Source organism: Chiloscyllium plagiosum, unplaced genomic scaffold (genome assembly GCF_037043375.1).
Source record: "Chiloscyllium plagiosum isolate Xiang-an unplaced genomic scaffold, Cpla_swu_hap1 HiC_scaffold_11, whole genome shotgun sequence".
Classification (NCBI taxonomy): domain Eukaryota; kingdom Metazoa; phylum Chordata; class Chondrichthyes; order Orectolobiformes; family Hemiscylliidae; genus Chiloscyllium; species Chiloscyllium plagiosum.
The window spans coordinates 14,269,300-14,282,499 of record NW_028270149.1 but is presented as its reverse complement, the minus strand read 5'-3'; the positions used below and the strand labels follow the sequence as shown (position 1 = coordinate 14,282,499).

Genomic DNA, 13,200 nt, shown 5'->3' with positions numbered 1-13,200 from the left:
CCCAACCCCAAAATGTGCATGGTAAGCTGGAGATGGATTTGGACTCTCTCACAATGATCTAATTTATAAAATCACCATTTTCGTTTGCTCATCTACTCCAGATACAGTCAAGAAGCACATCAAAATTCCAGAACAAAGAATCACATATGACCTGGAATGGCTCCACTACCTTAAATAGTCACTCCCTCCATCAATGGACACAGTGGAATCAGTGCGTACAATATACCTGATGTACAGCAGCAATCTCTAAATCTTCTTGGACAGCAGCCTCCATGAGCCCTAATACCAAGAAGGACAAGAGCAGCAAATTCATGGGAACACTAGCTGCAAGATGTCTCATCCATGCTACACATTATCATGCCATGGAACTATAATCACTGTCTCCATTCCTTCACCATCACAATATGCCACTTCAGAAACTCTTGTCCTCACAGCATGTACCCATACCATATGAGTTAAAGCAGTTCAAATGGTGGCTCACAATCGCCTTTTTATGTACAATTAGGGATGGGCAACAAATGCTTGTCTTGCCAATTATATGCACACACCCCAAGAATGAATAAAGAGAAATATCATCATTCGGTCAAACGAATATTTTTTAAAATTAGTCAGCCTCACATCCATAAAAATTTTTACATCATCCATTATTTAGGCTACACTGGAAATGTATGTCACATTGGAGTAACAATAATATTTTGTTCTGATTAACTTTTTTACCAGAATGATATAGCTTGGATAAAAAAAACCTGATGTGCTTGTATTAGATTAGATTACTTAGTGTGGAGCCAACAAGTCCACACCGACCCGCCGAAGAGCAACCCACCCAGACCCATTCCCCTACATTTACCCCTTCACCGAACACAACGGGCAATTTCACTTGGCCAATTCACCTGACCTGCACATCTTTGGACTGTGGGAGGAAACCGGAGCACCCGGAGGAAACCCACACAGACACAGGGAGAATATGCAAACTCCATGTAGACAATTGCCTGTGGTGGGAATTGAACCCGGGTTTCTGGCTCTGTGAGGCAGCAGTGCTAACCACTGTGCCACTGTTGAATGGAGAGACATACTACTAAAATTTGTTTTAATCTTGACTTAAATCAGGACCAACACAAGAATGTCAAATTTTAAAGAATCACAATAATTTATACTGCAGGGGAACAGGGTACTAATTTGCCCAAGCACTGTCAGAGAGAAAGCAATTTTAGTTGATATCCTTCCTAGCCTTCTGGGTAAATCAAAACAATGCCTAAGATTTGATCACAACATTTTTATTTGCGGAGAACAGGCCCCTACACTTTTACATATGTCAAGCATAAGTGAGCTACATTATGTGCCCAACCAATTATCTTACGTTGATAGTCAGTGTAGCCATGAGCACATTCAGGATTGTTCAGCCAGTTCTGGGCAACAACAGATTTACTTGGAAACCCACGCAAACATGGGGCAAACATGCAAACTCCACACAGACAGTCACCCGAGGCTGGAATCAAACTCACATCCCTGGTGCTGTGAGGCAGCAGTGCTAACCACTGAGCCACCATGCCACCCATTGTGAACCAACTTGGAGCAAGGAAAGTTAATAATTCCTATTTGGTTTCTCCATGGCAGCACCTGAAATCAGAATCAGCTTACCGCTCTTTTCTTCCATCATATAAATTATGGTCATCTGAAATTTGCAATTCTTGCATTTGGTCCTGATGTGTGCAAGTTGAAAACTTACAGCAATATTGAGTTTCTGTACTATCAAGCAACTGTATGAATGCATTTCTTGATCAGTGAACTCAGCGAGAATTGCAAAGCCGTAGCAACACAGTTGTGCTACAATTACTGTCACCATGGGTTTTTTCTTGCCACATCCCAAGGTAAATTAAGAAACATAATATTGATTGTGCAGAAACTAGAAGCTCAGCATCAAGACTAATGTATAATACATCTGAAGGGATAGAGTGAGTGAAAAGCAAACAGATAAATAATGTACATAGCACACATTTTGTTAGAAAAGTATTCCCATAATCATTTTTTTTCTCTCTACAAACGTATAATGGATGATGGACTAATTGAAGCTTTCAAGAATGTGATTGATGGATAGTTATTTGTTCAGGGATATCTATGAAAAACAAAATAATGGTATTGACCTACAGGTCAGTTACTATCTAACAAAAGACGACAACAGCAAGATAGGCTTGAAGGCTGAACGGCTTCCTTCTGTACCTTCCTTCTGTTTATATTTTACATCTACCAATATGTACACTATTCTCAAAATTAAATAAATGCACACAAAAAAACTCCGCCTCAGAAAATTAATAGCGATAGAGTTTACACTTGAATTGCTCTGAAATATTACTTTCTTTTATTTTTCAATGCAGGTCACAGATCAATGTTGGATTACTTAATCATTTATTATTAAGATGTGGAATCTTAAAAACATTTTAAGACAGAGGCTCATACAAACAAGGGACAATAGGAGCCCACTTGGCCATTCAAGTCTGTTCTGCAATTTGAATACAATAATGGCTGATCTGATTTTAACCTCAACTCTACATTCCTGCACATCCTTGATAATCTTTCACCCCCTTGGTAATCAAGAATTGATCTCTGCATTAAAAATACATAAAGCTTGTGCATCTGCTGCCTGTTGAGGAAGGGAATTCCAAAGACTTGTAACCCCCTAAGCGATTCTATTCTGAAGAAGGGTCACTGCATTCAAAACATTAACTCTGCTTTCACTGCACATTTGTTGCCAGATCTGCTGAGTTTCTCCAGGAATTTCTGTCTTTGTTTCTGACATCCAGCATCCCCAGTTCTTTGCTTTATTATGGAAATGTTGAGTGCAGAGGAGCCTCGATTATCTGGATGACACAGGTGGGGAGTATTTTGTACAGATAATTGAATGTTCAGATAACCAAAAGCCGGATAACCAAAAGCTGGATAACACGTTTTAACTCAGCATCAGGACCCTGCAATCTTGTTCGGATAATCCAAATTTTGGATAATCGATTGCCGTATAATCGAGGTTCCTCTGTATTTTGTTTGCTATTTTATAGCCTTATTAACCTGCAATAATTTAAAGTGATTTGTATATTTGTACAATAATTTAAAAAAAAAACAAAGTCACAATTTGGCAGGGAGAAAACAAGAAAATTTAGTTGGTTAGAGCATAGGACTGTCTCCACAGAACAAACTGAGGAGGCAGGAGATGCAATGCTGAAGTTCACCAGTGACAGAAGGATGCCATTACAATGCGATTTATCACATAATTTGATTATAAATGTAGATGTTGGAATTTAGACAGAATTTTTGAACGTTTTATAAAGAAAATAATCATGTTTTCGCCCAGGAAAATATTAACTGTGCACAGATTAAATGCTGTAACATTCAAGGAACAACATCTAACAGTTGTTCTCACCAGTTACCTCTGCTGTGCAATGAATTACTGGCCTATTTGAGCTGTCATGATTTAACACCATTTGCAAAGCCATGTCTATTTCTTGTAGCATTTTACGGCCTATTTTCCAGCCTGGAATACTTTCAAGCATCTATATCCCAACATGACAAACTATACCATTCTTGTTATCCGCTAACAGGCAAGCAGACTGATTCGTTGCTCAAAGAGTGCATCACATTTATAAAAGCAACCTATTCCATCATTATTTTTCCCTTCTTGTCTCAAGAATGCCAGTAATTAGATCGGTGAAAACTTATACCACAGAACATTCAGGAATTGATCTATTTAATGAAATCCAGCATCTTAAATTCTTACTGGTTCTGAAAAATATAATACGGTATATGAATTAGCATTGCACATAAATGTTTCTACATATATCTGGAGTTCAATAAAATTAAGCACGTTTACTCAATAAAGCACTGCTTCCCCATTGTAAATATCGCTGTGAAAGGCACGTAGATGAAGAACTGGGCAAGATCTGGCCAGTCGGATCAGCGTTGATCTTATTAGGAAAAGTGATTAGTCAGCTATTTCTTCATTACAACAAGCATGAAATATGATTTCTTTGGTACAGATAATGAGTGCCAGCTCCTGCTGCATTGCTGTCAGCGTTGACTTCACCTTTGCAGAGTGAACATGACCAGAATATATTCAAATAGCAATAGTGATGGTAGCCCAAATTGCATCAGAATTTTGCTCAACAATGTGCAAAAGACCTGTTCTTATTAAAAAAAAATCTTCGAAGTATGTAGATTCAAAGATTCCAATGGAATAAGTTAAAATTTATTGAGAATATTTAAACTTATGATTCAGCTAACACTAATATTGGAATTTCACCATATGAATCAGAAATATCATGAGGCTATTGCTTCCTGCACCTCGTTGATGTAAGGATTTTGCTATAGGTTACTTGATGTTCCATCTATCTTCCTAAGTGCCATCCATCAGTTAATGTGGATCACATTGGTGCCAACAGCGTGGGATTCAATCCTTGTACTGTCTGGTGTGACAACTCACTGGGGTAGTATGCTGGAAATGAAGCCCCAGTGTTCCCAGAGTTAGAACAAACAGAGTCATATAGCATGGAAAGAGACCCTTCCGTCCAAACAGTCCATGCCGAACATGATCTCAAACTAAAGTTGTCCCACCTGCCTGCTCCGGGCTTATATCCCTCCAAACCTCTCCGAGTCACGTACTTATCCCAAATGTCTTTTAAACATTGCAATTATACCCACATCCACCACTTCCTCGGGATGTTCATTCTACATGCGAACCACCCACTGTGTAAAGAAATTGCCCCTCATGTCTTTTTTAAATCTCTCTCCTCTTACCTTAAAAATACGCTCCCCAGTCTTGGAATCTGCTGTCCTAGAGAAAAGGCAACTACCCTTAATACTATCGAGACATGAAAATTCAATTAAACTCCCATGGATGCTAAGGCTCCTTCATGAAAAATTCTATTATAAGAACAGTAAACAAACATGATTCTAAATTATGTCATTGAAACATTATCCTTTTTAAAAGCTCTATGCAAATACACACACACAGAAAACCAAATAAAGCACAAATCTATTATTATGAGAGCAAGGAAGAGACAGAGGAACACAGTTCTGTATCACCTGTCCGAAATTACACAAATTTCAGGTTTGTAGATAATCCTCTGAATTATTTGATGAGGACTTGATATTATCTGCACAGCGATGAACAGCCTTTAGATCACTGGCTGATTGGTCAGACTTGAGGACTTTCTTGTAGGCTTTGCATTTTAGTATTAATTATTTCAGTGCTTCTGCCTTTTTTTTTGCTCTTATTAGAAAATTGGTAAAAGTAACCTGACTGGGAACAAGAGGGAGTGAGAGAGACAGATGCAGCTAGCTTCTGGAAGTCTCCTTACTGGTCTCTCTCAGTTTCATTACCCTTACAGAGTCTGTGTTAAACTGTAACCTGATGAACCTTTCAGCCCGAGCCCAAAAATAAAAAGAAGTGGTCTCTTGAAACGTATAGGATTCTTAAGGGACTTGACAGGGTGAATGCTGAGAGAAAGTTTCCCCTCATTGGACAATCTATGAGCAGAGGGCATAGACTCAGAATAAAGGGGTGTCAATTTAAGACTGGGATGATGAGGAATTTCTTCTGTCAGAGGATTGAGAGTCTTTTGATCGCCTTGCCACAGAAAGTTGTGGGGACAGAGTCCTTGTGTATATTCGATGCTGAGACAGATGGCTCGGGGAATCCAGAGTTACGGGGAGAAGGCAAGAAAGTGGACATAAGGAATGTTGGCTCAGTCATGATCCTATTGAGTGGCAAAGAAGGTTTGAGGGGCCAAAAGGCCTATTCATGTTTCTATTCCTAGTGGGTCTTAAGATTTTAAATTGGGTGGATTCACGCAAAGGATAGTGCATGTTCAGAATGAGTTGCCGGAGGAAAAACTCAGCAGGTCTGGCAGCATCAGTGCAGAGAAAGCAGAGGTAACATTTCAGGTACAGTGACCCTTCTTCAGGATTGATTGTAGCGAGGAAAAGGTTGTGACATATGTTGAAAATGGGGTGGAGAGAGGATTACATGATAGATAGAAATGAAGCCCAGAGAGAGAACAGTTGGACTGACAAAGGGATGGACCATGGTTAGCCTGGGAGATTCAATAGCAGCTGATGGGGACCCTTAGTGGCTGATAATACTTTGTTTGTGGTTCCAACCCAGTGGAGACTAGTACAATTACAACATTTAAAATGTGTATGAATGGGAAGGGTTTAGAGGGATGTGGGCCAATTGCTGGCAAATGGGACAAGATTAGGTTGGGATATCTGGTTGGATGGAAGGGTCTGTTTCTGTGCTGTATATCTCTATGACTCATGCAAATTCATCCCATTTAATCTAGATCCTACCACAACAAAATTTCAAAGTTAACACAGTTCCCGGTCAAAATCAAAGCTATTGAATTTAAAATTTACAACTTATTTTCCTGAAATAGGGTTTATGGATAATAACATGCTTGGCACTACATATACAAAGTTAACTCTCATGAAAATGCCCATCATTTCAATTGAAATATGCAAATTATCAACCTCCCTACATTTGATGATGTCAGGTCAAGGAAGAAGACTGGAAAGTCTGGCATATATATGTGATCATTTTCACAAAAGTATAGAATCGGGATTCATTCATTTGCCAAACGTACTACACATATTGAAAATGCTGGACAGAGTCAGGTACACATCTTTGGCAGGTAAAGACTATTAATTGATTGTTTAATTAATGCTCGCTAACTGATGCTGAAATAGCACCAAATGAACCAACTCATCTTGTTTAGCTACACTCTGAATATCTATTCAAGTTGAGAATGTGTCCAGTTTTGCATTGTCCAATTTGTTTTTGGGGAGTTGGAGGAGGGAAGGACATATGTCTTTATAAAAAACATAGCAATATCCACACATCTCAGACTGACAGTATTTTTTTTCTCCAGATTGGTATGAGAATGTCCCTCTTGCTGATTACACCAAGTGATCAATAGTGCTTGACAAAGCCAGAGATAATGAAATGATCTATTGGTACCCCAAGGACAAATAAAATTACTGAGATCAATGCAGCTTTCCAGAAACAACTCAAAAGATTTGACAGTTACAATCACTTAAATCCAATGTCGCACAAGTATAGGCTCTTCTGTTAACAAAGACTTCGAAAAGGTAGATCATTTAAGCTTATATGACAACAAAATAGACTAAAATGCTTGAATCTTCTCGCTGATTATATAGTAAAAATGTTAGCTGTAGAAGGAGACGTCATAATCTCATTTTTACAAGACTATATCACAATTTCATTTTTTTTTTTACATAGAATTAACAGTCCCATAATAAACTATTCTGCCCAACTAATGTCTGCTGCTGTTTATACTTAATATGACTGCATGGTCATAACTGAAATATAGTGTTTAGGAAGTTAAGATTTTTCTTGTAGAAAAAGCAGAAAAGCACCCATTTTCATTAAATAAATCAAATTTCACCTAAATTAGGTGTTTTTTTTAAACAAGTTGAACGAATACCAATCTTTTTGACATGGGATATGCAACTATTTCAGTTTCTATTATCACCTTCATTTCAAAAAAGATTAAAATATCCATCACTTACTTTAAATATTCCATTACTGCAAATTCATTAAAATTCATGCAACCACTAAAGCACCTTCCAGATTAGTACATTTTTTGGTAATCCCATTCTGGAAAGACATTCAACATTCAGATTCTACAGAGAGTAAATGTTATACAGAGCCTGTGCATAAAATAATAATTCTTTCACACATAGGCATTTGGAAAAGCATATAGCTACCAACTGATGTAATATCTATGACTGATTTTAAATTCACTTCATTACTGGGTACAGAGTCAATTACTGAGTAAAGAACTACTGGATGAGCTGGGGATAGCCCAAGCTATAAAACTCTGTCATGACCATTAACAGCAATTGGTACAGACTATTAAGCTAGGTTTATTTCAGGCTGCTACTTTGCAGTTGGTCGCACATCGGTAGAAATCCTTTTCAATGAAGTTAATAACACTCCAACTAACAAATTACCTTAATGTACAATTCAGAATTGTAGCAGCATTCAAAAGAACATATCTGGAAAACTTCATCATGGAACAACTGATAAAAATAACACTATTTCAGTTGGTTAAAGCAATTTTAATTGACAACAAATTTATAAAATGACACAGCAAGCTATACCAAAAAGATATAGAGGTTTCAAAAATGAGAAAAAAAAGATGGTGTATGAGAAAAGTTCTGAAATCTCAAGCATAAAAGTAAAACCCAGATAAGACAGAATAAGAGAATATACAAAATGCAAACTCAATGACTTACCCAAATGTCTCTTAGATACGGTCTTCAAACTTTCACAGACTGAGAAATAAATAAGACCCAGCAAAGTGATCTGAATTTTCATGTTTTGATTTCTTTGGTGGCTGAAACAGAAATAACATGTTTATCTATTAGACAACTGTATATAAAAAGTGAAGAAAAAGCTCCCATAATGTTCAAGCGTTTTGATATAGTATCCAAGTTGAAACAATAGTTTTATACACAAATTCAAAAACATATTCAACATTTTCAGCCCCATGTAGCAATTATATGCCTCAAGTTGTAAATATATAATTGGCTTTACTTGAAACTAAAGTTCAATTTTTTCCATTGAATAGCATAATTAAAATATTGCTCAGCTTCGGTGTAGATGATAAATGCAATTAAGTATAAAATTTCCCTCTATTTGTTTATTAAAATTTAATTTGCAATTTGTGCTGTGCTGCCTCTTTAAAATCAACAATCAAAAAACATTTTCCAAGAAATCTATTTGTAACTATTTAGCCAAAATACATGAAATGGTGTTCTTACTGTGGATCATTGATGTGAAATGTTAACTCAATTTCTCCCACCATAGACGCTGTTTGATCTGATGGTTTCAAAAATTCTGGTTTAGTTTCAGATTTCCAGCATCTACAGATTCCTATAATTGTATCATTAGATCATATTTCCTTATTCAGTCATAAGTGGGTGTCACTGGCTGGGTCAGCATTTATTGCTCGTCATTAGTTGCTCTTGAGAGCTGCTTTATAGGTGGTAGTGAGCTGCCTTCTTAAACTGCTGCAGTCCATGTGTTGCTTGTACATGCACAATGCCATTAAGGAGGGAATTCCAAGAATATTTTTTCTAGTCAGGATGATGAGGGGCTTGGAGGGGAACTTTCAATTGATATGAATCTGCTGACCTTGCCCCTCTAAATAGTTTTGGTCATGGGTTTGGAAGGTCCTGTCAAAGTAGCTTTGGTAATTTTCACATTGTAGATGTGCACTGCTGAAACTGAGCATCAGTGGTGGAGGGAGTGAAGCAGTGTCAAACAAGCAGGTTGCTTTGTCCTCTATGGTGTCAAGCTTCTGGAGTGGTAGAGCTGCACCCATCCAAGCAACTGGGGAGGGGGGGTGGGGGGGGCTATTCCATCTCACTCTTGATTTGCAGTGAGGGGATGAGAAATAAAAACTGGCCTCGCCATTAACAATCTCATCCCCCGAATGAATTTTTAAAAAATCCACAGCACCAGTCTTACATCCATTTTGTACAAAATAATGTAATGAATATAAAATACCTGTCATACAATAATCTACATCATGTAAAATAAGAACCTCTTCTGATACAGACTCCACGATCCATCCTCCAACCCATAAATCAATTAGGTCTTTTGACCCAATCCAATGAATGTTAAGAACCAGGAGTGAGAAAAGCAATTCAACCCCTCATGCCTGCTCTGTCATTCAGTATGATTATCCATAGAACATTACAGCGCAGTATAGGCCCTTTGGCCCTCGATGTTGCACCGACCTGTCATACCAATCTGAAGCCCCTCTAACCTACACTATTCCATGTACGTCCAAATGTTGGTCCAACGACGACTTAAATGTACTTAAAGTTGGCAAATCTACTCCCGTTGCAGGCAAAGCATTCCATACCCTCACTACTACTCTCTGAAAACTGCAGAAACAATTGTTTAAGACAGTATGTGAAGGTTGCATGACCAGTTATAACATGTTAAAACTATTTTACAAATATCAGTTAACTCTTTTCCAATACATTTTCTTCCCTATTCAAAGAATACTTGAAAATATACCTGACAAAGCATCTCTCTCAAATACTAATCTCATACAATTTCCAAAATATTTAATACATCTTTCAGAACATGTTTTGAGGCTTGAATTATAGACATAATATATACAAAACTGTGTAACAATGAAGTTATAAAGGACACCAGGGATCACAATTTCAAGGTTGACAGCAAGAGATGAGGAGAAACTTCTTCACTCAGAGTTGCTGAGATTTGGAATGGTGTTTTAAAAAAAATTCTCAAGGTCAGGTTCGTAGGAGAGTAGTCTGACACAGAACAAACGACCAAGAGGCGAGACTGCTAGAATATGGGCATTTTATTCCCCGCAGCGTCGCACAACGGGTCTGGCTTATACTCACTCTACATGTTACAAAAACTGGGAGCCGTCAGTTCTCGTAGAGCGGTTGCCAACAACCCACGCTCGGCGGTTAAACGTAACCCCGGAGCAGACTCACCGAACTGGAGACTTTTCCGGCTGATATACTCCTTTCCAGACACAAACATTCATGTGAACAGCAGAAAAACACATTCCATTCTGGTTACATACAGATAATAACAGCAGAGCAAGGCTAAAAAACACACTCCACTCTGGTTACACACAGACAAGAAGATTCACACGGGACTAAGCAACACCTCCATTCCGGTTAGATTCACACATGCATTGGGACATAATTTTTAACCGTTTCACCACATTCCACTGCTTGGAATTTTACACCACATTCCACTGCTTGGCCCAATACATGTGTTACATTATGATTCACACATGTATTGGGACATAATTTTACACCACAAATGGGCAGCCTAGGAGAGTGGTGGAGGCGGATTCCATAGGAAGTTATAAAAAAAAGCTGAATGCATATTTGAAAGTGACAAATTTAAAAGGCTATGGAGATCGGGTTGGAGAATGGGACAAGCTGGCTAACTCTGGAGCCAATACAGTGATTATTGGCTTCATTTTGTACTGTAAAATTTGATGATCCAATTATTTGGGAGTAGCTTGCACTATATTGTGACCCCATCATAGACATTAATGCTACAGAATGTTCGCAGTGCATATTCACTAGAGTAATGTAAGGAGTGCAGAGGGGCATAAGAAATAGCTCCATTGAAAATTGACAGAGCCTAATAAGATATCTAACTGAGATTTTCAAAATTAAGTATTTTGATCGGGTTTCCATAAGTAGGCTCTGGCTGATGAGGCATCAAAAAAGTCATTTAGAGGCTTAAGGAGAGAATTTGAAAAAAAAAAATGTCTGTGGCCCGGAGGATTGTTGCAGCAGAGAATGAAACAGAGAAAGTTTGGATAAATATCTGAAGTAAATGAAAATATTCTCTGCAGTCAGATCAATTTTGGATTGTTCTACCAAAAAGCTAACATTCAACCAAAGTGTAAAATGTCTTGTTTAAAAGTTGACAGTTCTTGCAAGAAAGTTTCATAATGATTCTTATTTTCATCAAAGTGTTCTGCGGCAGATGAGAGATACCTACGGTCCATTCTGGAAACATTAATGAGTGTGAGGTGAGTCAATGCTATGTATTCAATAAGTATTACAATCCTAGATCAATGATCAAATTTTGTTATGATCAGGCTATGGACAAATAATTGGATTTTAAAGGAGACAAAAGGTGAAATCCATAGCACTTAAGAGAATTATGTTTCATGATTCCACAGAAGGTTGAGCAAACAACAATAAACTTTGGTGGAACAAAGTCAGAAGTCACATGACACCAGGTTACAGTCCAACAGGTTTATTTGAAATCACAAGCTTTCAGAGCACTGCTCCTTTATCAGGTGAAGTGTTGGGAAGCGCACAGGCACAGAATTAATAGGCAGAGAGATCATTGCCAGGCAATTCTAGATAATTAAAAGTGTCTAAAAATAGTACAAATGGTGAGAGTGGAGTTTCGACAGGCTGGGTAACCAGTCTTTGCAGGATTCCTCCCAGTCAGGGAACACTTCAGCAGTCAATGACATTCAGCCCCCGATCTTTAGGTAAGCGTCCTCCAAGATACCCTTTGAGATACACAGCAATGCAAAAATCGCTGAGCAGAAACTGATAGTCAAGTTCTGTACCCATGAAGACAGCCTCAATCATGATCTTGGGTTTATGTCGCACTATGTGTAACCCCACCACACCGTTCTGTGCCTGTAAGATTTTCCTTACGGTTCTGTTTGGACACCATCACCTTGATAACTTATTATCTCTCTACCTTAATTAGTTAGTATAGATTGAGTGACTTGTTACTTTGATTAGATCCTGGTCTTATAACTTTTATACCTATTATGTTATTCCAGCCATTTGGTTTGTCTCTAGCACGTTTTTTTCATTTTTTGCTGGTATCTCTCTGATTTATTTAATCTGATCATGAGTCATCCATTCACTTGCTATTCAGTTATTGACATCCTCCTCACACCATTTGACACATCTGATCACCTGCAAAGACCTATTATTCAGCATGTCGAACCTCCACTCACTTATCTTTTGACACTCTTCCTAACCTTGCATTGATCTCTCCACCTTTAAATTCTGTGCCTGTGCGCTTCCCTCCACTGCACCTGATGAAGGAGCAGTGCTCCAAAAGCTTGTGATTTTAAATAAACTGGTTGGACTATAACCTGGTGTCATGTGACTTCTGACTTTGTCCACACCAGTCCAATAACAGCACCTTCATTTGTTGGAACAGTAATGTAATCTACAAGATACGAGCAGTTTATTTTTTTAAACAGACAAAATTAACACGCGGTAAATATTAAGTGATGGGCTGTGATTAAAACCCCACAGCACTAATTCACATGCAGCTCTTCACTGACAGTTAGCTTCACTGAGCCAGATCAGCCCCTGAGTTTTTCCTTAAGTGCTAACCTTGCTTAGTTACCTCAGGTAAATACTGCTTGTGAGCATTTCTTTCTCAGCTGCATTGAAGAGTTAAAGCTTACAATCTTCTTTTGAGCCATTAATGGATTTCCCAATGTACAGATCCAGTCAACTTCCCACTTTCTCAACTCTCCAGGACCACTTCTATTGTCATGATTCCAATATCTTATATCCTACTAATTCCTAGAACTATTTCTTGAGTTCTAACAGTACAGAGTCAGCCAGCTGCAT

At 38.1% G+C, this 13,200-nt stretch overlaps 1 protein-coding gene across 1 annotated transcript in view; it reads right to left on the bottom strand.

Moving 5' to 3' along the window:
* Positions 1-13,200, bottom strand: part of il1rapl2 (interleukin 1 receptor accessory protein-like 2) — a 1,049,350-nt gene that overhangs the window by 981,798 nt on the left and 54,352 nt on the right. The window contains exon 2 of the mRNA XM_043705153.2: positions 8,305-8,405. Within this exon, the coding sequence (XP_043561088.1) occupies positions 8,305-8,386 (82 nt within the window). The 5' untranslated portion in view covers positions 8,387-8,405. The remainder of the gene's footprint in view (positions 1-8,304; positions 8,406-13,200) is intronic.